Source organism: Phodopus roborovskii, unplaced genomic scaffold (assembly GCF_943737965.1).
Source record: "Phodopus roborovskii unplaced genomic scaffold, PHOROB, whole genome shotgun sequence".
NCBI classification, from domain to species: Eukaryota; Metazoa; Chordata; class Mammalia; order Rodentia; family Cricetidae; genus Phodopus; species Phodopus roborovskii.
The window spans coordinates 29,989,437-30,015,598 of NW_026125052.1; the positions used below are offsets into that span (position 1 = coordinate 29,989,437).

General features: G+C 54.7%; 2 protein-coding genes across 4 annotated transcripts; both read right to left on the reverse strand.

Moving 5' to 3' along the window:
• Positions 1–11: 11 nt before the first annotated feature.
• On the reverse strand, positions 12–14,409 carry Unc13d (unc-13 homolog D). Its single transcript, XM_051180786.1, has 32 exons — positions 14,200–14,409; positions 13,528–13,563; positions 13,176–13,283; positions 13,018–13,077; positions 12,859–12,925; positions 12,454–12,637; positions 11,694–11,738; positions 11,494–11,562; positions 11,318–11,387; positions 11,049–11,153; positions 10,867–10,959; positions 10,687–10,790; positions 8,586–8,703; positions 8,387–8,511; positions 8,158–8,248; positions 8,028–8,084; positions 7,851–7,948; positions 7,718–7,769; positions 7,513–7,643; positions 7,280–7,400; positions 6,863–7,006; positions 6,622–6,720; positions 6,301–6,507; positions 6,083–6,151; positions 4,828–4,907; positions 3,602–3,707; positions 3,454–3,525; positions 2,792–2,875; positions 2,579–2,699; positions 2,276–2,399; positions 1,669–1,865; positions 12–867 (listed from the first exon to the last, which is right to left on the reverse strand). The coding sequence occupies exons 1-32, from the start codon at positions 14,314–14,316 to the stop codon at positions 728–730; spliced, it is 3,294 nt and encodes a 1,097-aa protein (XP_051036743.1). The 5' UTR covers positions 14,317–14,409; the 3' UTR covers positions 12–727.
• Positions 14,410–15,386: 977 nt separating this feature from the next.
• Wbp2 (WW domain binding protein 2) lies at positions 15,387–23,587 on the reverse strand. Of its 3 annotated transcripts, none has more exons than XM_051180808.1 (8): positions 23,421–23,587; positions 20,089–20,197; positions 18,769–18,904; positions 17,987–18,079; positions 17,358–17,492; positions 17,019–17,141; positions 16,446–16,522; positions 15,387–16,332 (listed from the first exon to the last, which is right to left on the reverse strand). In XM_051180808.1, exons 1-8 carry the CDS (start codon positions 23,477–23,479, stop codon positions 16,279–16,281), a joined length of 786 nt encoding a protein of 261 aa, XP_051036765.1. In that variant the 5' UTR covers positions 23,480–23,587; the 3' UTR covers positions 15,387–16,278. The 3 variants fall into 3 exon arrangements, with proteins under 3 accessions (XP_051036765.1, XP_051036758.1, XP_051036773.1); XM_051180801.1 differs by having other exon boundaries at positions 17,019–17,144; XM_051180816.1 differs by lacking the exon at positions 17,358–17,492.
• Between the last annotated feature and the right edge of the window lie 2,575 nt (positions 23,588–26,162).

Sequence of the window (26,162 nt, forward strand, 5' to 3'; positions counted from 1 at the left end):
CCAACTATAGATTTTCTGAGGGCAGTGGATAGTGGTTTATTTTTATTTTCACTAAGAACATTTCTAGGTGGCAGGTGCTATCTGAAGGAGGAAGCCTCCTCTGTAGACAGCCAAACCGGCCTTTCGGCTGCCATCATCTGAGCCAACTCTCACCTCAGAGCCAGAGTCTTCCCAACTCCCCTCCCTCCAGTAATGGCCATGCCCCTCCTGCGCCAGGGCGGCTCTGACAGACCCCTCTGTCTCTAGACTCTGTGCCCACAGCCCAGGTCCCAACTGTCTGGGCCCTACCCCAGTAGCTGGAACTGGCAGCTCTGGGAGGCAGATGGCACCAGACGATACCAAAGCAGCTTTTGGTTGGGGGCGGAGGCAGGGACAGGAGACGCTCCTTTGTGCTGGAATATGGCAGAGAACACACCAGGCCAAGAGGGAGGGACAAGAAATAATAAATATCCAGGTGGGGGTGGTGGCGGCGGCGGCACACACCTTTAATCTCCGCACTCAGGAGACAGCGGCAGGCAGATCTCTGAGTTCAAGCCAGCCTGGTCTACAAAGTGAGTTCCAGGACAGCCAAGAATACAAAAGGGAGAAACCCAGTCTCAATAACAAAAAAGATAAATACTGGTCATGGTACTCCATCACAAGGTCTCTTCTAGCAATAACTCTAGGCCTCCACCTACAGGCTCCCTGTGTGTTACATCAGGATGTACCAGGATAGGGCTCCCCTCAGTTAGGAAGACCCCAAACCTGGAGGCCCTGGGCGTGGGGCATGCTGGGAAGCCTGCTTGGCTCGCTGCCTTCTCAGCTTTACGAAGGCCTGGGCCTCTCGATCACCTTTCCGGCTGTCTAACAGCTGCAAAATCGGATCCCCTGTGGAGACAAAGGTTTGAGGGTCAAACTGGCTAAATGAACAGTACTCCTCAGTCCCTATGCCAACCTTGAAGGAAACTGGTGGACACACACCAGCTAAACTAGCAAGGTATGTCTTGACAAACAAGGCTGGAAATGTAACACGTCCTGATTGGGCAACTACTGCCTTTTTCTAAGAGATCCTGAGGCTAGATCGCTAACTTCAGTTTCAGCTTACTCATTAGTATAAGAGTGTGAGACTACAGATCACTAGGCTCTGAGAAGTCAAGGTACTTTTTACTTAAGACTGGGTCCAGCTGGGCATGGCGGTGCACACGTTTAATCCCAGCACCCTCGGGAGGCAGAGGCAGGTGGGTCTCTGAGTTCCAGGACAGCCAGAGCTACACAGAGAAACCTTGTCTCTCTCAAACAAACAAACAAACAAAAAGGACAGGGTCCTTGCTATGTAGCCCTGGTTGGCCTCAAGCTGACATCACTGGGTTTAGAGGGGTGTGCCTTCACACCCAGCCGTAGAATACATGAGTGTCTGGTGACAGAGGCACAGGAAACTTTCTGTTACCAAACTTGGCATACCCTGCAGTATGTGTTCCCTGCAGAGATCCAGGCCCCTCATCACAGGGATTAATTGGTTTCCCCACCAGGAGCAGTCACATAATACTTCCAGAGCTTGGATTTCACTGGTCTGTCCTTTACACCAGAGATTTGCTGAAATACTCAGCAACGTGAGCAATGGTGCTTGTTTTACTGGCTTTCATCTCTCAAAAAGGTGCCACAGAGCCCTGCCCTGGGACTCAGGCTTACCATTGTGTGCAGGGTATGTGAGAGGCAGGCGAGTCTGAGGTGCCTCACCAGGCTCTTCACCGCCTGTCAGTCCAGGCACCCTGCAGAGTGGCAGGAAGGCCTCCCCCTCCAGGTCATCAGCTCCCAGAGTATCATGGTCCAGCACGGTGAGCAGGAGACATGCCCAGTCTTTTTGGCATGGCTCAGCAGGTACCAGGCTGGCAGGGAGTCAGGGGCTCTGTCAGTTTTGCCTGTTTCACTCAAATCTGCCACCAACAGTCCCTCCCTCCAACATACAGCGTGTCCCCTGCTGAGAAGAACCATTGGGTCTCAGCCTGGTCATCGCTGTCAGGTGCTATAACACACTCTGATCATGGTTCTGAGGCCACAAGGCCCGTCTTCAACAAAGAGCAGGTACCCAAGTACCTTGAATACAGCAGCCTTCCCTGAATAACCTCTGTTCCATGGGAATCCATTCACTCCCTTTCTCCCAGGGAAGCAAACACCTGTCCCATGGACTCTCCTTCCGGCCCAATGTCATCTCAAGTTCAAGGGAGCCTTACAGGAGGCAGGGGTATCGAGGGAGGGGAGAAGGGGGGGGCTGAGGGAAGACTAGGGACCCACTCACAATTCAAAGGTCTCATCAAAGAGTGGGTGAAGTTCCTTCTTATGCTTCTGGGTCTCCCTGGGGGCCAGCTCAGGAAATTCATGTCTGGGCTCCAGTGTCAGCTGAACAAAGGGGTCACTGGAACCTGGCAAGTGGCCCAGAGAGGGGCTGTTGACTGAGTTCCCGGGCCACCAACACACCCCACACTGCCCCCCTCCCCCCGCCCCATGCTGTTAGTCCTTATCCCCCTAGAGAAAATGTGCTTGGAGCTCCTCTGTGCCCAGGGATCCTGGTGGGGACCAGTCCAGGGCAGCCTGCACTCACCGTTGGAGTCCAGGGGCAGCAGGCTGGAGGCGCTGAGTAACTCCACTCGGAGCTTCTGCTCAGAGGCACGGTAGGAGGTCTTGATGGTGACAGCACCCAGCTGCTCAGAAGTGGTTTCAGCCTGGGATCATTGTGCATGGGGATCAGCTGGGAGGGGTGCAGGCGAGGCCCACTATGACCCTCAGAGGACGTGGGAAAGAAGGAGTTTCTCACCTGCTGCTGGATTCGGCTACAGAAATACTTCTGGATGAGTTCCCGGCTGGAGGCCGCCTGCAGCTCCAGGTCCCTCTGCAGAGCCTAGAATGGCATATCAGAGCATCCACCCAAACAGCTTCATGCCTACCCATACCGATGATGCTGCAGCCAGGCACTCAGAGAGGGTAAGATGTGGTAGGAAGTACCGGGGCCCTAGGGCCACGGAGAGGGTACACCAGAAGACCCTGAGGCAGAGTACCAGATGGCCAGCTCTGGAAGGAGAATCTCCCTAACGCCAAGCATGTAGGGACCCTGAACCTTGAGGGACACTACATTTGGATTACTTTTTGCCAGCATCACAAAATTTATAATTAATTTTGAATAAGAGGCTCAACTTTTTTTTTGTTTTGTTTTTGGTTTTTTGAGACAGGGTTTCTCTGTATTGTTGGAGACTGTCCTGGAACTCACTCTGTAGATCAGGCTGGCCTTGAACTCATAGAGGTCCACCTGCCTCTGCCTCCCGAGTGCTGAGATTAAAGTCATGCACCACCAACGCTCGGCTGAGGCTCAACTTTTTTTTATTGCACTCAGTTTTATGAACTATGTAGCTGGATACAGGTAAATACAGAAAGGTAGGTTCCATGCTTCGACCTCATGCTAGCAAGGCCCTGGGCTCTCACCTGGAAGGTGGCTGTGTGCAGGGCCTCTGGTGGCAGACCACAGCCCTCGGCATGGAAGCAGAGCTCCAGGTTCTGGGGAAGAGAAAGAGATGACTCCAGGCACACTCAGGGTTAATATCCTTGCAGCCCAGCCCGCAGGTACAGTTACCTGAAGGGCTGCCTTAAGCCTGCTAGAGGCCAGGGATGAGCTCCGCTGAGAAGAGGCCACCTCCACCAGCACAGAGAGCGTGTGGGTCCATAGCAGAGTCAGAAGACTGGCCAGACACAGGACAGTAAAATGGGAGGAAGCAAAGATGCTCTTTAGGAAGGAGAGGCCTTCAGGCTCTCGCCCTACCTCCTCCTACATCCCCCTCCACAAGTTCCCCAAGTGAGGCTGGGCCAGAGCTGGCAGATGGTGTAGAGAGCAAGGGGCTGCTCCCAGAGTGAAAGGGGCCAGACCAAGGGTGGTATGATCACGGGCCTCCAGCAAACCACTAGAGGGTGGAGAGGAAAGCTGGACCCCAGGGTAAGATAGGATCTCAGCCACCACACCGCATGGGTAAGGACAATAAAATGACAACAGCACCTGAGACTCTACATGCAGCCCCGTAGAGCCAAGGAGTAAGTGTCTTAAAAAGGTCCTGTGTCCTGCTCTGATGGAGAAGGCCCAAAGGGGGTATATAGCTCGCCTAGTGTGTGGGGAAGGAGGCCTTCGTTTAAAGCGGTGAGTGAACTCATTTAACAGCACCAGGCACTGTTCTAGATGTTTCTGGACAAAGCTCCTGTCTTAGTGGAGAGTTAATTCTCGCTTATGTGAGGAAAAACAGAACAGAATAAACAAAAAAACCACTCAACAAGTGACAAAGAAAGCCAAGCCTCCAGGGGCCCTGCTTGCGGCTCAGTAGGAGGCAAACACAACTCCAGGAGCAAGAGCCCGACTGCCAGTCAGCACCCAGGTTCCACCTGGAGGCAGCTGAGGCTCTGGACCAGCACAGTCCTGCCTACAGCTCTTCATGGGCCCCATTCCGTCTCGGGAGAGGCTGGGGCTGTGATCACGGGCATGAGAACTTGTTCATCTTGAAGCTACTGAAGAGGAACCAAGAAGCTGGAACCTGAACCCAGGGATCCAGAGCCTATACTTTCAACATCCCAACCAGAAGTCTCCCCCAACCCCCACGCGGGACTAGGGGCCCTGAAGATGGGTCGGGCCTTCCTCGCTAAGAGCCTGGCAGGACGAAAGTGACCAGTGAGAGAAGGCGTGAGCACCCCATCCCTGAAGCTGGTTGGATCTTCCAAAGAAAGTCGCCAAAAGGATTCCCAGCATACCCCCCATGAGCACTGAGGCCTTGGAGACATGGGGCAGAGCGCAGTGCAGGCCAGGGGAACACAGCATACCTGCTGAAGTTCTCCTGGACCAGGTTGGTGTTCATGTAGCGAAGCTTCACCTCCAAGAATTTCATCAGTGGGAGAATGGCCTAGGGCAGACAGGAAGGACACAAACAGGCCACTTTAGTCCCCATCCCTGGGCAGGGAACGAAACTAGGCTTTTGTGTGTTGGGTATCACGATGTCTGTATCCGTTGCTCCCTGTCTCCTGTCTGTCTTTTCTGCCCCTGTTGCTCTCCCTACTCCGACCACACCATCCTCTGCACCCTGTGGACCGGCTCTGCACCAGCCGCCTTGGGACCTCCACTCGCCCCGATGTGGCCTTCCTCTGGGCATCCTCCCTCCACTCGCCCCGATGTGGCCTTCCTCTGGGCATCCTCCCTCCACTCGCCCCGATGTGGCCTTCCTCTGGGCATCCTCCCTCCACTCGCCCCGATGTGGCCTTCCTCTGGGCATCCTCCCTCCACTCGCCCCGATGTGGCCTTCCTCTGGGCATCCTCACACATCCCCACACATCCCTTTCTTGTTTCCTGTGGGTCTTGACTCAGCTGTCGACCAGAACAAGGCCTTCCCTGACCACTATCAAAAAGCACAACGCTTTGACGTTTCCCAGCCCATCCCCTTCTGTTTTATTTTTCCTTTTAGCGCTTATCATCATCTAGCACACTATGTAAGCGTGTGTGCAAACATGCACATGACTGCATGTCTGTCGATAGTTCAGTTATAACTGTGGCTGTAGTTAGTTGTAGCTCTGCACTTAGCGATCCCTTTATCGCCCTCAGAGCAGAAGCCCTCGGAAGGCAGGAGTTTGGGTCACACTGACTTAATATCAATGCTTACGTTCGTATCTGGAACTAAAATGCCTGTTTACTCAACATTTGATGAGTTAACTTTACCCCAATCAATCAGAGGCACAGTGATACACTTTCCTTTACACACGTGGAGCTTGGGATCAGCTGGCTGACACAAACGGGCATCAGAGATGCTAAGCACTGGGAAAGATGTTTCCAGACCTATGTGTTCCCAGGGCTACAAAACAGCTGAGCCTCCTGAGGTAATCCCCCCGCATCCACTGGTCTAGGAGAGCTCGTGTCATGACCTGAGGACACCGTGGCCCTTGGAGACATCACTCCTGGGTCAAGGTTGGGGGACTGATCTGACATCCTCCTGACTTTCAGCTCCTCTCTACCCAGGTGCTCTTCACAACCCCAGATGCACAGAGCTGGCCAGAAGTGAAGGTCAACAAATAGGGTGAAGTTACTCACATCCTCAGGCAGAACGGATTCCTTGACGCCAATGAGTTTCTGGATGTGTGTGGCGATGCCCACCTCCAACTGGGGACACAAAGAAGGGAGACAAAGGGAGAGAGAATGAGTCAAGCTGGCTTGAGGATTGCGTTCAGGTTCGGGGTCAGGGGATGGACATTAGCTCAGGTCCTGCTGAGGAACAGGGTGGGCAAGGTCCCCGGGGGACCAGGCAGTACCTGCTCAGCCAGGGTCTGGACGCCAGTACGGATCTCATGGCCCAGTCCGGCCAAAGCGCCTTGCAGCTGAGCATGTAGCGTGTTCTGCAGCTGCCCCTGCTCCAGCACGGCCCCGACGCGCTGCTCCAATGCCTCCCATGCCAGCTGAGTGGGCAGCTTGTCAATGATGAGCCGCAGCTGCTCCATGTTGTTCACGACCACACACAGCTGGGGGCAGTCACGGGCAGAGGGATGCGGGGCGGGGCTTAACACAGCACAGAGACAAGCAGACCCACCCTTACCCTGGAACCCTTCTGCCCAGCGCCCAGCTCTGGGTCTTACCATGTTGGCTGCCTGGCCCTGGTCCTTCTGACCTGCAGACAGCTCACGGGCCCGGGCCTTTATAAGGCTGCAGTACACCAGAGCCAGCCGGCAGGTGTCCTAGGGTGAGTGGGTCACAGTATGGTTAGGATGCAAGCTATGTGAGGGGCTGGCAGCTTGAAAGCCTGTGAGGAACTGGGTAGATAGAGCAGAAGTGGGTGCTACCCTGAGGGGAGAGAAGGGTGCTGGGAAGGTGCCATACCTCCACAAACTTGACAGTGATCATGAAGGCTTCCTCGGGGTCTGGCCAGTCCAGTTGCCGGGCAGTATGGCTGATCTGGGCAAAGCAGGTGGACAGATCCACAGCGGAAGTGCTATGCTTGGTCAGTTCACCCAAGGGCACCAGCTTGGGAAAGGAAAACGCTTGAGGAGAGAAGGCTCTGGGCAGGCAGACACAAATCTGTTCCCCAACCACCGAGCCCAGAGCTCAGTGGATGCTCCACCCACTGCCCCTTTGGCCCACAGGACCCCTTGGCACAGGGAAGCCCTACTGAGCCTCTGGGTGTCTACAGGCCATATTTTGCACCCTGATGAGATGTTCAGAGACAGAGACTTCTCCTGGCCAGGAGGTCCCAAAAGAGCCCAACCTCACTCCCAAGCCTAGGGCCGCCGCCTGTACCGAGTCCATCTGCACAGCACGCTGCACCCGCTGCAGGGCAACACTGTAAGTCTTCTGCAGCCAGGAGGGGATGGCTGGCTGGAACCAGCGGTGGAAACCATCCAGGGCCAGGACTCCATTGCTGGGGAGAGCAGAGGCTTAGCCTGTGGAAAGTAGGGCCCGGCCTTGGGCCACAGCCCTCGTCAACCCTTCCTGCATGCCTGAAGCCCACCTTCAAGCTACTCGTTGCCCACCTGTCGGAGGGGCCTGGGCTCAGCTGGCTGATCTCCTTCAGGGTGACATAGAGCTGAAACAGACTCTCTCCCATGTCCGGAGACACGAGGTTGCCCACTGCGGCTGTGTGGGCCTGAACCCTCTTGGCCACCTACAAGGAAAAGCTGCTTAGGCACGGCTTCAGAGTTAGACAGAGGGCTACCTAGGGATGGCAGAGGGTCTCACCAGCCACTGCAGTTCCAGGAAGGCCATGGAGAAGAGGTCTATCTTGAGGACACTGCAGGAAAGGCAGTATGTGTGACACTGGTACCCACCGGGGTCCCACAGGCCCGTCAGATCCAGACCCATAGATGCTCACTTGTGGAAAATCTTGTTCCATGTGTGACGGCACTGGTACAGATCACCCATAACGTCCTGTACCAGGCTCAGCAAGGCCTTGCTGGCCTCCAAGATGCCCTGGGAAGGGTACAGGTGGTTGAACAGGGTCACAAGGGCAGATACCACATACCCACCCTCAACCCGCGCCAGAGTCTACCTGCACCATGGGCTGATGCTGCTGCTGCATCAGATGAAACCATTCAACTGTGCCCGTCTGTTGAAAGGCAGTGGGGGGGTTACTGGGCTCAGGAACACACCCCCACCCCCACCCGGGGAAGGGCACCTACCCGCAGTGCCTCAGAAACCAGCTTAGGCAGTGGGGCACTGTCTGGGCACAGCTCTCCAAAGGCCTTTGTCTTACACATCTGCACCAAGACTCTGGAAGACAGAGGGCTCTGTCCAGAAGCCTGCCTCCCCACTCCCGCCCAACAGGCTTTCTTGGCCCCTCCCCGCAGGTGCCAGACCCTGCACAGTCATCCCTGACCCCTGTGCAGAGGCAAAAGGGTAGCTACTGACCTGAGGAGGGACTGAAGCCTGGATGGGGAGTCAGAGACAGACAGGGGAAAGATGGAGCGGAACTTCCGGATGAGGGAGAGGCCATAGGTCAACAGGGAGGTGAAGGAGGCAGCCAACTCCTCCTGCTGCAAAGCCGGGAAGATGTTACTCACAGTCCATGGCACTCCAGAACCCTGCCTGCCCGACTCACACGGCTCACCTGTTCTGCCTTGAGCCGGCCCTGGATCCACTGGTACTCAATGCTGGTGATGGGGTGCAGGAGGCAGCTGCTGGGGAACTCCAGGCTCTGGTAGAGGCGGCTGTAGGCCAACCACTGCCTGCAGAGACAGGAAGCCCTCAGCAGGTATATGCCCGTACCCTCTCCACCAGACGAGGATGAACCAGGGGTTGATAACGCCATACACAGGACCTCTGCCTGTTTCTATAGATGCTGTTCAAGTCACCTGACTCTTTGGATGTTTGTTTTTGACTTTTTGAGAGAGGGTCTCCCAATATATCCCCGGATGTCCTGGAATTCACCCTGTAGACCAGGCTGGCTTTAAACTCACAGAGATCTGCCTGCCTCTGTCTCCCAAGTGCTGGGAATAAGGTGTGAGCCACCATGCCCAGCATCACCTGACTCTTAAATTGTGCTTTGGATAAAACTTCAGAGCTGGGCCTGGTGATAACGGTGCATGCCATTAATCCCAGCACTCTGGAGGCAGAGGCAGGTGAATCTCGTGAGTTTGAGGCCAGCCTGGTCTATAGAGCAGGTTCCAGTACAGCCCAGGGCTACACAGAGAAACCCTGTCTCAGCTTGGCAGGATGGAGCACTCCTTTAATTCTCCAACTTGGAAGGCAGGTGAATCTCTTTGGGTTAGAAGCCAGCCTGGTCTACACAGCACTTTCTAGGTCGGTCAAGGCTACATAGAGAGACTTTGTCTCAATAACAACAAACCCTTCACTGTTCCTGGGGTCAGTGAGAAGGCTCAGTGGGAAAAGAGCAGCTGCACCAGTCGGGGGAGAGAGAGAGATGGCCCAGCAACTAAGCACTGGCAGGGGACCGGAGTTTGGAGGTTCATAACTATCCTAACTCAGGCTCCAAGGCCTCCAGTGCCCTCCCCTGGCCAATGAAGGCATCTGCACACAAGTGGTATATGGTCACGCAGACAGCACACACACATAAATAATTCTTAAACTGAGCTGGGCAGTGGTGGCCCACGTCTTTAATCCCAGCACCTGGGAGGCAGCGTGGATCTCTGTGAGTTCAAGACCAGCCTGGTCTACACAGTGAGTTCCAGGACAGCCTCCAAAGCCACAGAGAAACCAAAAAGAAAAACCAAAAATGAAAAAGACAAAAAGGAAGGAAGGAAAGAAGGAAGGCATGGGGGAGACTAGACAGGGGTGACTGAGCTAGATGAGGCTTTGTTGAAAGCAGGGAGCAACCAGGCACAGGCTGAGGCCCTACTGAAACAGCTACTGTTTGCATTAAGTGCCTGGATCCTGAGAGGGAACCTGGCATCTCGCTGGCCTCACCAGCTTCCTCATCAGAACACCCATCTGCCCAAGAACCCAGACGCTCACACAGACCCCGAGTCCCCCTCCCGCCTCTGCTTTTCACCCAAAGACCAAGCCATTGCCAGGCCCCAGGTGGCATTCTGCTCTCACCGCTCCTGCCCAGCAACAGGTGTGACCACTCTCCACTCCACACAGGCAGGCACGCCGATCATTCACAAGTGCCCTTCTTGGCATTTCCCAGAAGCTGACATAGCTCAGGGGCATGATGCCCCTTGAAGACTGATTGCAGTTTTTAGAGTTCTTGTTTGTTTGTTTTTTTGAGACACTGTATATGCCAAAGTGGCCTCAAACTTGCTCCTGGCTTAGCTTTTTGAATGCTGGGATTGATCACAGGTGTGTATCTCCAAGTCCTTTTAACATCGATTTATGAGTATCAACTATTTACTGCTGTAAGCCTACGACACTGAGAAGACGGGCCTGCCAAAGATGGGCCACCACAAAAGCCCAGGACTTGAGAGACGCAGACAAGGACAGCGAGTGACCTCGGAGGCAATGCTGAAAACGGGATGGTGGTGGCACACACCTTAAATCCCAGCACTCGGGAGGCGGAGGCAGGCGGACCTCTGTGAGTTCAAGACCAGCCTGGCCTACAGAGTGAGTTCCAGGACAGCCAGGGCTGCACAGAGAAACCCTGACTCAAAAAGCAAAAGCAAAAGAAAAGCTGTGCTTTGAGCGGCCAGCCTGTGGCTGGGTGGGCATGGCGGAGAAGGTCCCTGGGGGTCCCGGGCAGGGTGTGTACTCACGCCATGGACTGGTGGAAGTCAGACAGGTCCTTCTGAGTGGCATGGAGGAAGAGGATGGTGGCAGCCTGGGGACTCAGGGTTGCATCCCAGGAGGCACTGCCAGCCTAAGGGAAACAGTGGTGGCTTATCAGGACCCAACAGGTGGCCCTGGTGGTGCCCAGCTCTGGCAGGCAGCCGTACCTGGTGCCGGGTGACTTCATGAGACACCAGCTGCTGTAGTAGGTGGAGATGTACAGTGTAGCTGGGCTGAGAGCGGCTGGCCACCGTGGCTCTCTGCAATAGGATCAGCAGGGCTGTGAGCGGAGGACTCCATGAGAGATCCACCCCGCCCTCCCCAGCCGCTGGCCCAGGCCCTGGCAGACCCGCTTGTGAATGAACTGGAGCTGGAGGCGGCACTGGCCGCGGTCCGGGTAGGTCTCTGTGCAGGGCTCCAGCGGGTACCATCGGTCCTCTCGGCAGCGCAGGTCCTAGCAGGCAAGATGCACAGTGGCGAGCATCAGGACCCTGCAGAGAGCTGAGGCGAGGACAGGGGCGCAGTCGGGGCAGCAGCCAGGCTCAGGCTGGGTCAGACCTCAAGGCCCCCAGGGCCCTTCAGCCTCCCTGCCTTTGCCTCTGTCCTGACCTCCCTCACCTGCAGTCTCAGAACCACGTTGCCCAGAAAGTCGTCCTGGCCCTTGTCCTTCCGAGCTTCCTTAAAGATCCTGTTTGAGGCAGGATTGGTGAAGGGTCAGCCACCTGGGTACTCAAGAAACCAGGGTGTGTGTGAAAGGGTGGGGGACCTCCTTCCTCTGAGTCTGTAGCACCCACCTTCGGAGCCCGTGCAGGTCCGTGAGCTCCCCAAACTTTTGTCTCACCGATTCCACAGTGTCCAGGTCCCTGTAAGCCAGAGGTTTGAGCACGGGTTAGAGAAGAGGCCCGTGACCTCATCAGTAAATAAGGGCTGACACCTGCCCCCATGCCTCCTTTTGTCCCTCGTCCTTTGGAGCGGGGCGGGGCGGGCCACTCACCACATGTCCAGGTGAAAGCTTGCGCTGGTTATGTCCTCAAACTCCCTTCAAGGGGAAAAGAATACATCTGCTGAAGGGCCTTAGCTGGGCAGGGTACCCGTGCACACTCACGCTGGCCCAAGTCACAAGGGTTGGCCACAAGCCCAGAACCTGTCCTCTGAAACTGGAGTTGTAGCTCCTTCCTGACTAGTCCTCCCCTCCTCTTTTAAATTTTTCTCTTGGGTACAGGATCTTATGCAGCCCTGGCTGTCCTGGAACTCACTCTGTAGACCAGGCTGGTCTTGAACTCTGCCTGCCTCTGCCTCCCAAGTGAAGGGACTAAAGATTGAGCCACCCCACCAAGCCCTCCTTCCTGACTACTTCTCTATTTTGAGGACAGGCTGGAGTGCCCCTGGTCACCATCCAGAGATGCCCAACTATCCCTGCTCTGCTACTATAGAGCCATACTATATATGTTTAGTCATTTGGCAGGGTCTTGCAATGTAGCCTAGGTCAGCTTTGAACTTGCCATCTTTCTGCCTTACTCTTCTAGCATCATAGGTGTGCAGCACGGCATCAGGCAGGTCCATGCTGGGCCTTCATGTCATGGGTCTGTCCTATCTAGCTGAGTCTCCCTCCAGCTCTACTTGAGGACCGAGGGTTGAGCTCACTCTCTCGACCCAGGAAGACCACCGATCTCGTTGGCTAGAAAACCTACACCCAGAGGAGCCCCAGATGGGAGCAGGGAATAGAAGGTAGAGGCTGGGACGGAGCCACATACAAGACAAAGGTCTCGTCCCAGACAGGACTCAGCGTCTGGTTTTTGACTTGGGTGCGATGGGTTTGCTCTTCCGGGATGGTGTGCTTCACTACCGCCTTCTGTCGACGTCGAGACACCGGGCTGCCCTCCGGTATGCCAACTCCCTGCTCGATGATGCCCAGCAGGCAGTAGGGGTCACTGAACCCTGGCAAGGAGTGAGGGACAAGACTCCAAGAAGTCAGCCACGTTCCCTTGAATTCCCATCAGCTCCCTGGGTCCCAGCCGCCTCCAGAGAAGGCTGGATAAGGGTCCCTCTAAACTCAGCATCTAAGCACGGAAGGCTTGGCTGGGTGGGTTTTCTGGCAAAGAGTTCAAGGCCAGACTGTGATGGGGAGAGGAGTCCCAGGGCACCCCAAACACGCTCACCACTGACATCCTTGCCCAGAATGCCCTTGGCCTGCTTCACTGTTGCTTTCAGGCAAAATATAGGTTTCTGGAGGGATGGGAGTGGGGGCTGCCTGAGTTCCTGAGAAGGCCAGGCTTCCCATGCCCCTTCCTTTCCCAGAGTGCCCTGGCCCAGGTTACCTGGAGCTCCCCAACGCGCTGAAGCATCTGTTGGTGCTCCTGGGGCTGCACCTGGAAGGCCTGAAGAGGACAGAAGTGTGAGAGACTGGGGACACAGGTAGGGTGGCCTGGTGGGGGGGAGGAGCTGAGCCTGGGCTGTAGGAGGGTGGGTAATTTACCTCCTGCAGATAGCACAGCAGCTCTGAGGCCTCCTTCACGTGGCTGGGCTCTGGCTGGCCCAGGCGGTGTAGGACAGTATAAAGGGCTTCCTCATACAGCAGGTTCCGCTGAGATATAGCAGGGCCACCTCAGGAACCCCATTATCACCCAGCAGCCTCCCTGAAACCGTCATCTCAAGCCCAGAAAAGGGACAAAGAGCCACATGTGCAGGGATGGATGATTGAGACAGAGTGTTCTCTACTAGGTGGCGGCCGCCGCCTCCGCCTCTGGGGCCTGAGGGGCCTCCCTCAGAGAGGATGTAGGGCTGGGCTGCTTCCACATCCCACACACTCTCCCAACTTCACCTCTTACCTCTTCTGTGGAGAAATGATGGGACTGAACCTGGACCTAGGAGCAAGGGCAAAGTCCAAGCTGTCCCCGAAGGCTTGCCCAGTCAGGCATGGCGACCCGAGAGAGAGGGACCCCAGCACCTCAGCCTGTCTGGCCTCTAGGCCCACTGATCCCCCTCACCTGTTCCAACATAAGGCTGCCTGAAGGGCTCACCCCTGGGTCATTTTGCTCATCCCCCGGCCTGCCATGCCTGAGGTCCATGGGCGTTCAGCCGGCCCCACAGTGGGCTCTCCAGTACCGCTACCCCCTTCCTTCCCCAGAGGAAACAACAGTGCTTATCAGGCGGCCACTTACTCCTCACCCCAGCTGCGGAAGTGAGGCCTTAGCAGCAGAGGTGGGGGACGAGCCAGGCAGGTCTGGGGTATCTCAGGGGGTCCCTAGGCAGCCCACTGTCATTGGAGGGCAGTGAAGGACTGATGCCTTCAGAGCTAGAGGGACAGGGCTGGAGGTGCCGGCCCATCAAAGGGATGAGACTAGAGAAGCCCACCGTGGCTCAGAGAACACAAGGAGGACCTCTCTCTGCCCACCCACAAGGCTATGTATGCCCAGGGCCAGACAGGGTAGGCGGGTGGGGGCCTCCAGACTGCGCTGCGCCCCCAGGCTGGCTCTTTGCCCCTCTGTGGTCATTCCTACCTCCTGGGTGGTTTGGGGTGGCGGATCCTGGAGGTCCCTGACCCTGCGGCGCCTTATCTTGATGGCCTGGCGCAAGAGTGGAGGGCGCTGATGGGGGTGGGAGAGGTGTGTCGCCATGGTGGCTGACTCTACCCTTCCTTCTACCAACCCCCTAGCTGCCGACAAAGCCGCAGGATGATGCAAAGAGCCCCAGCGGTCCTCTGCTAGGGGAGGGTGGAGGATGGAAGGGTCAGGGTGTCTGCACCTTCCTTCAGCCTCAATCCTTGCAGGATCTGCCCCAGCCTGGAGCAGAAAGTGTACCCAGTGGGCGGGGTTAGCCCCACCCATCCTCCCACGGAGGCCCTGGGGAGAGTCCAGAGCTCCTGGCAAGGGTATTAAGGCCAGGCTATGTAGCAGCCTGCCTCAACTGTGCCAGGGCCAAGGAAGCTGACCTAGACCTGTGGTGTTCTCACCCCAAGGTTTCCTGGATGGGCCCCAGATCTGGGTTAGGGTAGGGCAGGTTCAGGGCAGTGACTGGGAAGCATTTCCTCTTGCTCGGTAGCCAACAGCTCAACCAGCTCCACCCCACAGGTGACATTCCAGGGGAAGGAAGGTACTACCTGGTGTTAGCCAGAGAGGGACAGAAGTGACCTGAAGCCCAGTCCCAGCACTGATGGTCAGGAGGGAGCTCCTTCAAAGGCCTGAGGGTCGGGGGGGGGGGGCAGAAGAGGTGGCAAGCCCTTGCTGCCTTCTCTATGTGGAGCCTTTTGTCAGGAGAGGACTTTGGTACTGGGATCCCCCACAGTTCCTTGTGGAGTGCAGGTCTGGCAGTGGATTTAGCTTTCTTCCATCTTTTCCTCTTAGGTCAGGGGGTATGAAGCCACATTCCCCTCACAGGAGTCCTGCCGTGTCTGCCTGACAAAGTGGCTTGGCTTCCCAGCCCGTGCTCAGTGGGGTTGTTGCAGAAGGGGATACAGGTCTTGTTCTGGCCCCCTCCCCACCCCCGATGGCAGTGGGTGGCACTATGCACCATCCCAGGCAGGTAGAGGCCTCTGTGGGACTGAGACTCACTGACAGGAAACAGGCTCCTCAGTCCTGCCTCCCAGCTGCCAGCAGCCCCTCCTCCCGGAAGACCTCACCCTCGTAACCACACAGAGTCAAGAGAGTCCAGCTACTTCATTTACTGTTTCACAGTTGTAGCAAACAAATCAAGGTGCAAACAGGGTTTATTTCACATTAATATATTAACTGGATTTTTGTGTGTGTGTGTGTGTGTCAAATAAATAGGGAGTTCTCTTTAAATAACCATCTCCTCATTTTGTGTCCAGACCAGGAACAAACAAGAGCAAATCTTAGTGCATCCAGGGGGCATGAAGCTCACACAGGGGCAGATAGCAGGGTTCAGGTCACATGGTTGGAGGTGCTGGTTCTCAGACCAAAGTCATGACTGCACAGACATGCACTCTCTACCGCTCCTGTGGAAAAGCCCCTTGTAAAGGGGGAGGGGTTATTCCCAGAACACTCCAAGAGGGGCTCCTCCCAGCTACCTCGGTCGCTTCTGTTGCCACTGGCTACTGGAAGCTCAGGGTAAAATTCCCAAAGCCAGGGGCAAGGAAAGGAACAAGGACAAGCGTAGCAGAGTGAGTGTGACGGAGGCCGGGCCTGGCCCTCTGCTGGAACAGTAGCCTTCCAGGGTCGGGCACACCCCAGGAAGGAGGAATGTGAGCACGGCCTGGCAGGGCCCCTACGAGAGACACAGGACTGGTCTGATGAGCCCACACGATGGAGTAAGATGGCCACCAGGCTGAGGGGGCTGGACCATGGTGGAGGAGTGGCCAGAGAGTCCCTCTGTGGGGAGGAGCTATTTCAGTGAGGAGCAAGGGGTAATCCCAGGCTTCCAAGAGCCCCAGAGATGGTGAGCCGGAAGCTAGACAGAACAGTGCCTTGGGCTGAGCTAGTGTGGGAAGCTGGGAGGCGCCTCTGGGAGGAGCCCTGCCCAGGGCTAGTTCCCTCCCTGGCCTCTCAGAGTCTCAGATGCAACTCCATGGGAGGCCCAGGAGGGGGGGGTCATCCAGTAAGAGGCAGGGAGGTGGGCAAGGTCTACTGTGTCTTCTTGTCTTCTGGGGGGTAGTAGGGCGGCGGCGGAGGCTGGCTCTAGAGGATGAAAACCAAGGTCACATGAGACATCTCAGAATGAGCTGTGGCCTCTTTCATCTCTAGCTCCCAGGCCGTGTGACTGAGAGGGCGGGCCGGTTTACCCTACTTACCGTGGGCATGTAGACATTGTGTGGGTTGCCTGGGTTGTAATAGGCGCTGGCAGCTGCTTCTGCGGCCTTGGCCTCAGCTGTAAAAGGAAACGAATGGCTGGATGGCAATGGGTGACATGCCCAGCTCCTCTGCCCTTGCCTGAGTCAGGGCAGCTGGTGCTGCACTCTGGCCACCAGAAGATTCCGTGACTTTCCTAAGCACCGGCCGTGTGCTGGCACTGCCTTCGCAGTCCCTTTACATGCCCTTGGCGTAAGTCTATGGGGCGGTCCTGGCGACCATCTGTAGATTCGAGCATCGAGGCATACAGGGTGACCTGGGTCCAAGGTCACTGGTAGCTGAGGGCCAACAAGGCTGGAATCTAGACCTCATCTCACTTTCAGATTGTTCAGTGACACTGGGGACACAGAACACAGACCTAGCCCACGGCCAGGCGAGGGCTCACTGACCACACCCAGCCCTTGGAATATAGCTCCTCACCACCGGGCTACCACGCTGCTGGCCCCTCTGGGTGGTCTGTAGGCCAGAGGCCCTCCCCAGCAGTCTTCAGTCACCTGACAGCCTGGGGGCCTCACCTGCAGGGGTGGAGGGGGCACTAGGGCCACTGACTGGAGGCTCCATAGGCCCAGGATAGGGCGGTGGTGGGGGCTGTACATAACCCATGGCTCCATCCATCATGGGAGGTCCTGGGTAGAACTCTGCTTGGGAAGAGAGTGACAGACAGTGAGCAGGCCCCCGTGGCCCCCTCAGAAGGCTAACCCTGGGAGTGGCCTGTCTAGTTCCTTGGGATGCCCTCTACACTCCGATGTCTGTTGGGTCTAAAGCAGGTGGAAGGGCCCATCGCCCCCTGCAACCTGAAGGTGTGGTTAGTGGGTGGGTGGGGAGGCTGAGGCGGGGCAGCAAAGGACACTCACCGGGTGGGGGCGGTGGATAGGGGTAGCCAGGAGGGCAGGGGTACATTCCATTGGCGACTGGCGGGGGGAAGACATAGGCCCCGCCGGGCATGTAAGGGTACCCGTAGGTTCCATTAGGGGCTTCCCCTCTGGAGGCTACAAGTGCAAGGGGAGAGAGGTGAGTGTTGCCCGCCTCGGGGACTGACGAGCCCCAGGACTGTGCCCACAGATGTGCCCTACAACTATCGCACTGCCCAACCCACTGAGTCTGCCTAGCTCACCATGCTGAGGGAGGGCAGGAAAAGAGCCACAGGACAGGAGTGGATGGAAAGGGAACGGGGGGGGGGGGGGGGGTGTGTGGCGGCTAAAGGGCGGGAGGGAAGGAACGCGGAACACAGTGCCTGGTGATTAATTTACAATGGCTGCTGGACGGTACTTTAACAGTTGGGTTTTCTGTCTGTTTTTCAGTCCAAACATTTCTGTCAGAATGTTGCATGCCTGTTATGGGCAGAGGAAACCCACAGACGGAAATTACAGGATTCTTTCCCAACTCCCAGACCTGTCAGCTGGGCTCCTGGTGCTTACAATACACAATAAAAGGACAAACAAGACACCCACGTGCTAGCCCCTTTTTTTAAGAGCCAGGATACCTTGTGATGCCACCTGGAGCATCCGCTGCCCAAACTCAATGGCGCCCCCTGCTGTGAAGGTCAGCTTGTAGGAAGTGGAGCCTTCCCAGCCACCTGAGGAGGGAGGAAAACAGGTTCAGTTCAAGAGGCGGCTTTGTCCTCTTCTGGCAGGGGTCCAACACTGACAAGGCTGCCGAGAAGGAAGGGGCGTGGCTTCTGCCTGCAGCCGGGATGGCCCGGCTCCTGCTTGTGGGTTTCATCCTCTCTACAGGGCCTTCCCCCACCCCCAGCCAAGTACACCGTCAGCACCAAGGCCATCAGCAATGGGGAGGGGAGGGAGGCTTCCCTACACGCCTCTAATGCCCTGGGCAGCTCTCCTGGTAACTGACATGGAGGTTCTGGGTAGGACTCTCCTGGTACAGAACAGGAGTCTGGAGTCAGCCTCAAAGCAGGGCCCTGCTAGCTCTATGGTAAAGCAGCTGCCTTTTCTTGGCTCTCATGGAAGGCTCCTCCCCAAACCTAAAACCTGGGCCTTCCCTGGGGAAAAATGAACACCTTTAGTTTTCAGTCTGCTGGGCTCACTCCCTGAACACCAGGCTGGTCTAACCCAGCATTCCCCAGCTCCTGGCAATCAAAGCTCACACGTGCCACTCAGCCATTAGCCAGGCATCTGAAGTTAATTCAGGACCGAGAGGGGGGAAGGCTTGGACCGCAAGTCTGCAAAGGGCCCTCCAGGAGGCATCAGAGATGCCCAGAACCCCTCACTGGGGACCCAATCCTGCCCGAGTCCCCTTGTCACCTACCTCCTGCTTCAGCCCTCACTATCCCCTGGATGAAGTTTGCGCCAAACACTGGCTGCTTGATCTCACAGTCCTTCATCAGGTAAAACGGCATCATGAAGGACTGCATGGCATCCTTCCCCTTAGACAGGAAGATGACCTACGACAAGAGGTGACCAGGCCATCAGGGCCAGAACCTAGCCAGCTTAGTCATTGCTTCCCACCTGGTTTTTGTGTGCCGCCCTGTTCCTAGTGCCAGAGCAGACAGCGTGGCCCAGGTCTGAAAGCCGCATGGCATGGCTCCTCCCTGGGTGCATGCTGGAGACCCCAGATCTGGTGTGCACACTAGGAACCTGCAGGCTGCAGTGTGAGGATATGCCACTGTCACTTCAACACTTCAGAGACAGAGGCGGCGGTCAATGTGCATGGGGGGGGGGCCCTGCTATGATGCTAGCTGCAGGGCAGGGCAGGGCAGGGCAGGGCAGGGCATGCTCCTGGGGGTGGGAGGCAGAGCCCACGTTCACACTCATACAAAATGCAGCACAGGGGTCCAGGAGAAGGGATCATTGTTTACTCTGCCTGACAGGCACAGGGTTCTCCTGTCCCACACCTGGAAAATCCCTTGATTTCTTTTTTTTTCTGAATCACGGTTATTTACGTGACAGGTGTGGGTTATGTTATGTTATATGGAGATCAGAGGTTAGTAAGTTCTCCACCTCCACCATGTGGGCCAACCCCCTGGGATTCCAAAGTGCCAGACACTATCTAACAGAAGATGTGAATCTGAGTCTCCAGAGGTGGGTGCCGTCCTTAAACCTGCAGATGTGCGCCCCTCCCAGCCATCCTGACCCCTCACCAGAGGGAGGCTGCAGGCAGCCCTTTCCTAACTATTAATTTGTATTACTCAGAGTCCACATGGCTCGCTCTCAGGAGAGTCCGATGCTGCAGCCTGGCACCTGTCCCTCTGCAGGGTTCTGCTGGGCTTTCTGCCCAGCCCGAAGGCTGTGTCTCTGCTACTGTACCCTGGCTACCACACTCGTCACTCTGATTATGCACATGAGCCTTGAGGGCTCCTCCAGGCAAGTCACTGCAGCAGCTGTAACCCACCACAGAGATTTTGTGCAATGTGCATGGCCCAGGTCAGGAAAACAGCACAAAGGGCCTGGTGGTTCTAGAACCCAGGGTCATGTGACAAAGAAACAGGCAGAGAGCAGGGTCTTGCTCTGCCCCTGCAGGGCTCAGATGACGACACTGGCTGGCGACACTGGCTGTCGTCACAAGGTGATGTGGATATGCGCATGACCGTCTGAAAGCATGGAGCCTCTGACCAGCTGCAGCACTTACCCGGTATGGGGTAAGGTAGACAGTGCCTTTCTTGGTCCCTTTGAAGGCCTCTGGCATATTCTTCAAGTCATTGAACGTAAGCTCCACATGATCATAGGACATTAGGATGCTGTGATTAAAAAAAACACAAAGAGCCCTGATGGTATGTCGTCAGTCATCCTAGACACGGGACTAAGTCACTCACAACACGGTTGCAACAGGGCTATGAGGAAACCATCAGTACAGCCAAGTAGAGAGGAACAAGTTGGGCCTACAGTCCCCAAGTGACCAGGGAACTGTCTTCACCTCTCCGACTGGACTCTCCACCTGGGCTTTCTCTTCAGCCCCTCTTAAGCCCTGTGGCAGGGTTTCATATAGCTCAGGCTGGCCTTGAGCTTGCTAACTTCTTCCTGCTTGCACCTACCAAGAGCTGGGATTACAGACTTCTGCCACCAGGCTGCTTTCCTGAGGTGCTAGGGGTGCATGCCAGGAAAGCATTCTACCACCCGAGTCACAGCCACAGCTCTTTTAAACAACAACAACAACCCTGATATAACCAGTACTCGCCTTTAATCCCAGCACTCGGGAGGCACAGGCAGGTGGAGCTCTGTGAGTCGGAGGCCAGCCTGGTCTACAGAGTGAGTTCCAGGGCAGCCAGAGCTACACAGAGAAACCCTGTCTCAAAAATACCAAAACGGGGGCTGGAGAGATGGCTGAGAGGTTAAGAGCACTGGCTGCTCTTCCAGAGGACCTGAGTTCAATTCCCAGCAACCAAATGGTGGCTCACAGCCCTCTGTAATGAGATCTGGCGCCCTCTTCTGGTGAGCAGTACAGGTATACACATGCAGGTAGAACACCCCATACATAATAATAAATCTAAAAAAAAAACCCACAACAACAAACAAACAAAACAAACCCTAATATATAAACATGAGTCTAATGGGACTTGAGGATGTAGCACAGTAGTATTTGCCTAGCATGGTCTCTCTCTCTCTCTCTCTCTCTCTCTCTCTCTCTCTCACACACACACACACACACACACACACACACACACACAGCCAATAAATAAAAGTATAGAGTCAAAGACATGACTCTGTACTTGCAACCGACCCTCGGAAGCTGAAGATACAGGTGGCTCTGAGCTGCCCAACATGGATGCTAAATGGGTCCTCTGGGAGAGCATATTTTTGTTTGTTTGTTTGTATGAATGTGTATGGTTTTTTTTTGACACAGGGTTTCTCTGTGTAACAGCCTTGGCTGGCATAGAATTCACTCTATGCTGGCCTTGAACTCAGAGATCCACCTGCCTCTGCCTCTGGGATTAAAGGCATGCGCTACCACCTGGCTAAAAACATGTTCTTAACCATCTGAACCATCTCCCCAGCCCCTTAATCCAAGCTTCTTTAGCTGGAGCTGTAGAAAATGTCTGTACATAAAGCCCTTGAGGTAGGTGTGTGTGTGTGTATCTGTCTGTCTGTCTGTCTGTCTGTGTGTCTACATATGTACTTGGTTCTCTGGGAAGAGTTCACAGCTTTTATCTCTAACAATGGTTTGTGAATTAAAGATTAATGTGAATTAAAGATTAGTTTAAATATCAAAGTTTGAGCAACACACTTCCAATTTCAATTATTACTGATGCGTGTTTCAGAAGTGAGGCTGAAGTTCTTTCCAGGACTCTTATTTGGTAGCAATGAGCTATGAGCCAGGTGCTGAGCCCAGGAGGGCAGACACCTTCCAAAACACTCCCAAACGGCAAAACCAAACAGCTCTGGTTGGGGTGGTGCATCCCTGAATTCCCTGCACTCAAAAGCTGGAGGCATGCTTGCCTCAGGTTCAAGGCCAACCTGGAATGAAACCATAACCTGAAAACCAGAGAGAGCGGTAGCAGTGAAGATGCCATCGAATGGCATCAAAGTAGTGGACTCAGTCAAGGCACCGGGTGTAGACGACGCACACCGGAGAACAGTAAGGCTTCTCACATTACATGATGTAAGGGTCCAAATTCATATGAGTTCATTCATCTGTCTCGTCTTCATCCCAAATATCCTTTCTTGGTGCAGAGGTAATAGGAGGACACAGAACTAACACAACCAAAGGGATCGACTCTGGTTACAGACGTCATCACCAGCCGGGCAGCAGTGGCCCACGCCTTTAATCCCAGCACAGGGAGAGGGAGGCAGAGGCAGGTGGATCTCTGTGAGTTCGAAGCCAGTCTGGTCTACAAAGCGAGTTCCAGGACAGGTTTCAAAGCTACAGAGAGAAACCCTGTCTAGAAAAACTAAGAATTAAAAAAAAAAAAAAAAAAAAAGTGATCACCAGATACAGGCTGGGCTGGCCAGAACCTGCCAAGAACAAACATCAGCGTATCCAGTCTGTGTCAACCCACACCTTCTCTTCTGACTCATCAAACATTCTCAAGTGACAGGTCCCAAGAGGGTGTAGGCTTTGACCTCCACCACACCTCCCTTGGCCTTCAAGAAGAAATTAAAGCCTGCATAGCTCAAGTCAGGAGTCTCATTTCCAATGTCCAAGGAAGAAGAGGAAAGAGAAGCCATCAATAGGGCCGAAAACTTGGAGAGAGTGAGTGGATGGTGCAGGGGAGGGTAGAGAAAGAAGAATCTTGAAGTTGAGAGACCTCGACCCTGGCAACCGAAGTAAGCCATCAGGAATCCAAGAGAACCAGGCAAGGGACACAAGAGACAAGCTTTTTACAAGGCCCGCTGGAGCCAGGCACTGTGTTGAGCAGCTGACAGCTTTTTTAGTTCCACCTCTCTAGGGCCTCAGCCTTTCTCTTGGAATCTGAGACGTTCTGGGATAGACCAGCAGACTGGACAGGAGTACTTAAGCCTATTGATTTTGCGGTCAAGATCCTTGCCTTCAATTCCCATCTGTTACTCACAGCACTAGAGCCAAGTTATTTACCCTCTCTGGGTCTCTCCGGCCCTACCTGTAAAATGTGTACAATAGTTTCTGCCGCACAAGATTGTATGTGTTATGTGAGGTAGAGCAGACGCAGCGGCTGCCGCGCAGTAACAACGTAGTAAACGTCCAACACGGAGCAATTATTTTCAAGGCTCCATTTGGGAAGGAGCCCGAGAAATCAATCACCCGTCGGCCTCCCTCAGCGCCCCAAACCCTGACACCATCCTGCTGCCCCACCCCCACCGGCTCCCCGGGTGATCAGCACCCCGTCCTCCCCCACGACCCACCCACTCCCTCCAGCCCCGCCTCCGGCCGTTACCACCCCTTCCCCCAGCGCTCCATCCATTCCCTTCCCCACCGCATCCCACCGCCCACCACACAGCGGCCGACACCCGCCCCGCGTCTCCAGGATCCTTCCGCCGTGGTTTCACCTCTCGGTGTTGTTGACGATCACTCCGCCACCCTCCGAGTGATTCTTGTTGAGCGCCATAGTCTCTCCCACTGGGGTCCCGAGGCTCGCAACGCCGTGCGCCTGCGCCGGCCTTTGGCCCGCCTCTAGTGGCGTCGTTCGTATTACATCCAGCCAATCGTAGCTCCTGCGCGTAGGCTGACCAACCACCTGATCTCCGATGTCACGTGGCGAGAGTTTACTCCCGCTCCCCCTCCCCCAAGTTGCTGCACCTGCATCACAAACAAGCCTCGGACTACAGTTCCCAGCAGGCAATGGTCCCGCAACCGCAACCTCTCTCGTTGTGTTGAGTGATGATTGCATTGTGGAACTTGTAGTCTCTCTGTCTCTGTTTCTGTGTCTCTCTGTCTCTCTCTCTCTTTTTAATAATACCGGACAGGCTTGCTACGCTATTTACAAAACCTTAAACCTCTGAACGCTTCTCCCAAACCGGCCTCCTCATGTTAAGTGAACTCAAACGAAGAAATGTAACTTAAACGTGATGACTTGGTGTGTGCAACGTTTAAAAGTCACTTCGTTTTCCCAAGTGACCCGAGTGGCTCGCCCATACATTTGGGTGTGCGAAACGCAGTCCCATCTAGGGTGGACTGGAAGACTCCGAGAAAAATACGCTTTACGAAACTCAAACCTGACCGACCGCTCCAGCCGGACTGTGTGAACTTCTGGGACAGTGGTCCGCTCCGCAGCGGCCCCCGCCCCCGCCCCGCGCCTGCCGCCTGCAGCAGCGGCCTCGCGATGGCGCTGCTTCCTTCTCCTGGTTAGCTCGCTAGTCCTGCTTGGTCCGTGCTGGAAGAGATGGTTGAACAGCAGGGTTTAAACGTGACCTGGAATAATTGAATGAAACCAGACACAGTGTGAGGCCAACGGCCAGATAGGGCTTTCAAAACACCACTGACTCCTTTCGGCTGTGACCCAGCACTGGGCGTCTCTCCACTGCATGGTAGTGAATCTGAACTCCGTCCTGGAAGGATTGCTGGAGGCCCCCAGGATCCTTAACGCTAGGGAACCAGGGCTTGACTGATTTGAAGCAGACAGTATTGTGGCTCATATCCCAGCATTTGGGAGGCTGAGGCAGGAAGTTGCAGCAAATTCGAGGTCAGCTTGGGTTGCATAACGATTTCCAGTCCAGCCTCAGCTAGAGTAAGACGCTGTCTTTAAAAGAAACAAGAGCCTTTAAAAGAAACAAGAGCCGGTTGTTGGTGGCAAACACCTTTAATGCCAGCACTGGGGAGGCAGAGGCAGGCAGATCTCTGTGAATTTGAGACCAGCCTGGTCCACAAGAGCTAGTTGTAGGACAGGCTCCAAAACTCCCAAGAAATCCTGTCTCGAAAAACAAACAAAAAAAAAAAAGTGGTGGTGTGTGTGGCGGGGGTGGAGGTCAGGAGGTTGACAACTGCTTCTCATTCCAGCTCGTTTTGTCTCTGGTCGTCTTATGCATCGTGCATACATGCACACACCAAATATATGCATACACATACGCATCATTAAAAAATAATGAAAATACATAGTTTTAAAAGTATTTCTCATTTTCATTTTGTGTATAAAACGGTTGGTCTGCATGCTTGGATGTGTACCACATTGTGTACAGGAGCTGCAGGAGGACAGAAGAGGGTATCAGATGTCTTGGAGCTGCAGTTCAGAAGATGGTAAATTGTTTGCATGGGTGCTAGCACCCAAATCCGTGTCTTTTGCAAGGACAGCAAGTGCTCTTAGCTACTGAGCCATCTTTCTGGTCCCATGAAGAAAATCTTCTAAGAAAGTAAAATCCAACTCTATATGGTAATATACAGAATGGTGAAGAAATACAATTTTATTTGCACAAAAATAAGAGACTGATAGAAAATGTCACTTAGGAGTTCAGCACTATCCCTTTGAGAGACAGTTTTGGGAATTTCGGGATGTGTCAATGCAAGGAGTCTTTTGTATTCTTTAGTTTTCTACTAGGTACACTGTAGTGAGATACCCAACCGGCCCACACCAGTTGCACTGACCACAGCCATTGGGGCGTGGGGACAGGTGTGGATGTGAACAATGGGCGCTAGTTCTGGGGTCCCAGACCCCAGCTCGCTATTTTACTTCCTGGTTGGAGACAGAGCATCCGGAGCCTTATGGGAGATGTCATTCTGTAAATACGTTTCCAGTATTGATTAATGAATAAAGCTCTGTTGGCCAATAGGAAAGCAAGATAGGCGGGACTAGGAGACAAGGAGGAGAGAGGAAATAGTAGGGAGGGGTTCCAAGATGAGGACAGAGAGAGAAGAACGCCAGCCCCTCTCTCCGGTAAGATAAGACCATGTGGCAGTACTTAGATTAATAGAAACGGGTTAATATTTAAGACAGAGCCAGCCGATAAGAAACTAGTAACTGGCCAACAGCTTTGTATCTAATACAGTGTCTCTGTGTGTTATTTGGGGCTGGCGTGGCCGTGGGACCAGACCGGCGGCAGGAAAAACTACTCATAACAGGAGGCAGTCTTGGAACTGGAACCTGAGGCAGTCATCTGTTTCTGATGTGATTTCTCCCCGAATAAACATCCATCAGCCAATATTGTGTCCTGGAATCTTATTTCCCAAGCACTAGTACACTCTAATAAAAGTCAGTTTTTTTTTTTTTTTTTTTTTTTTTTTTGACAAAAAGCCTCTTCAGACCTCTACTTAACTGTTACGTCGCCAAGGCCGGCCTCTAATTCCTGGTCCTCCTGCCT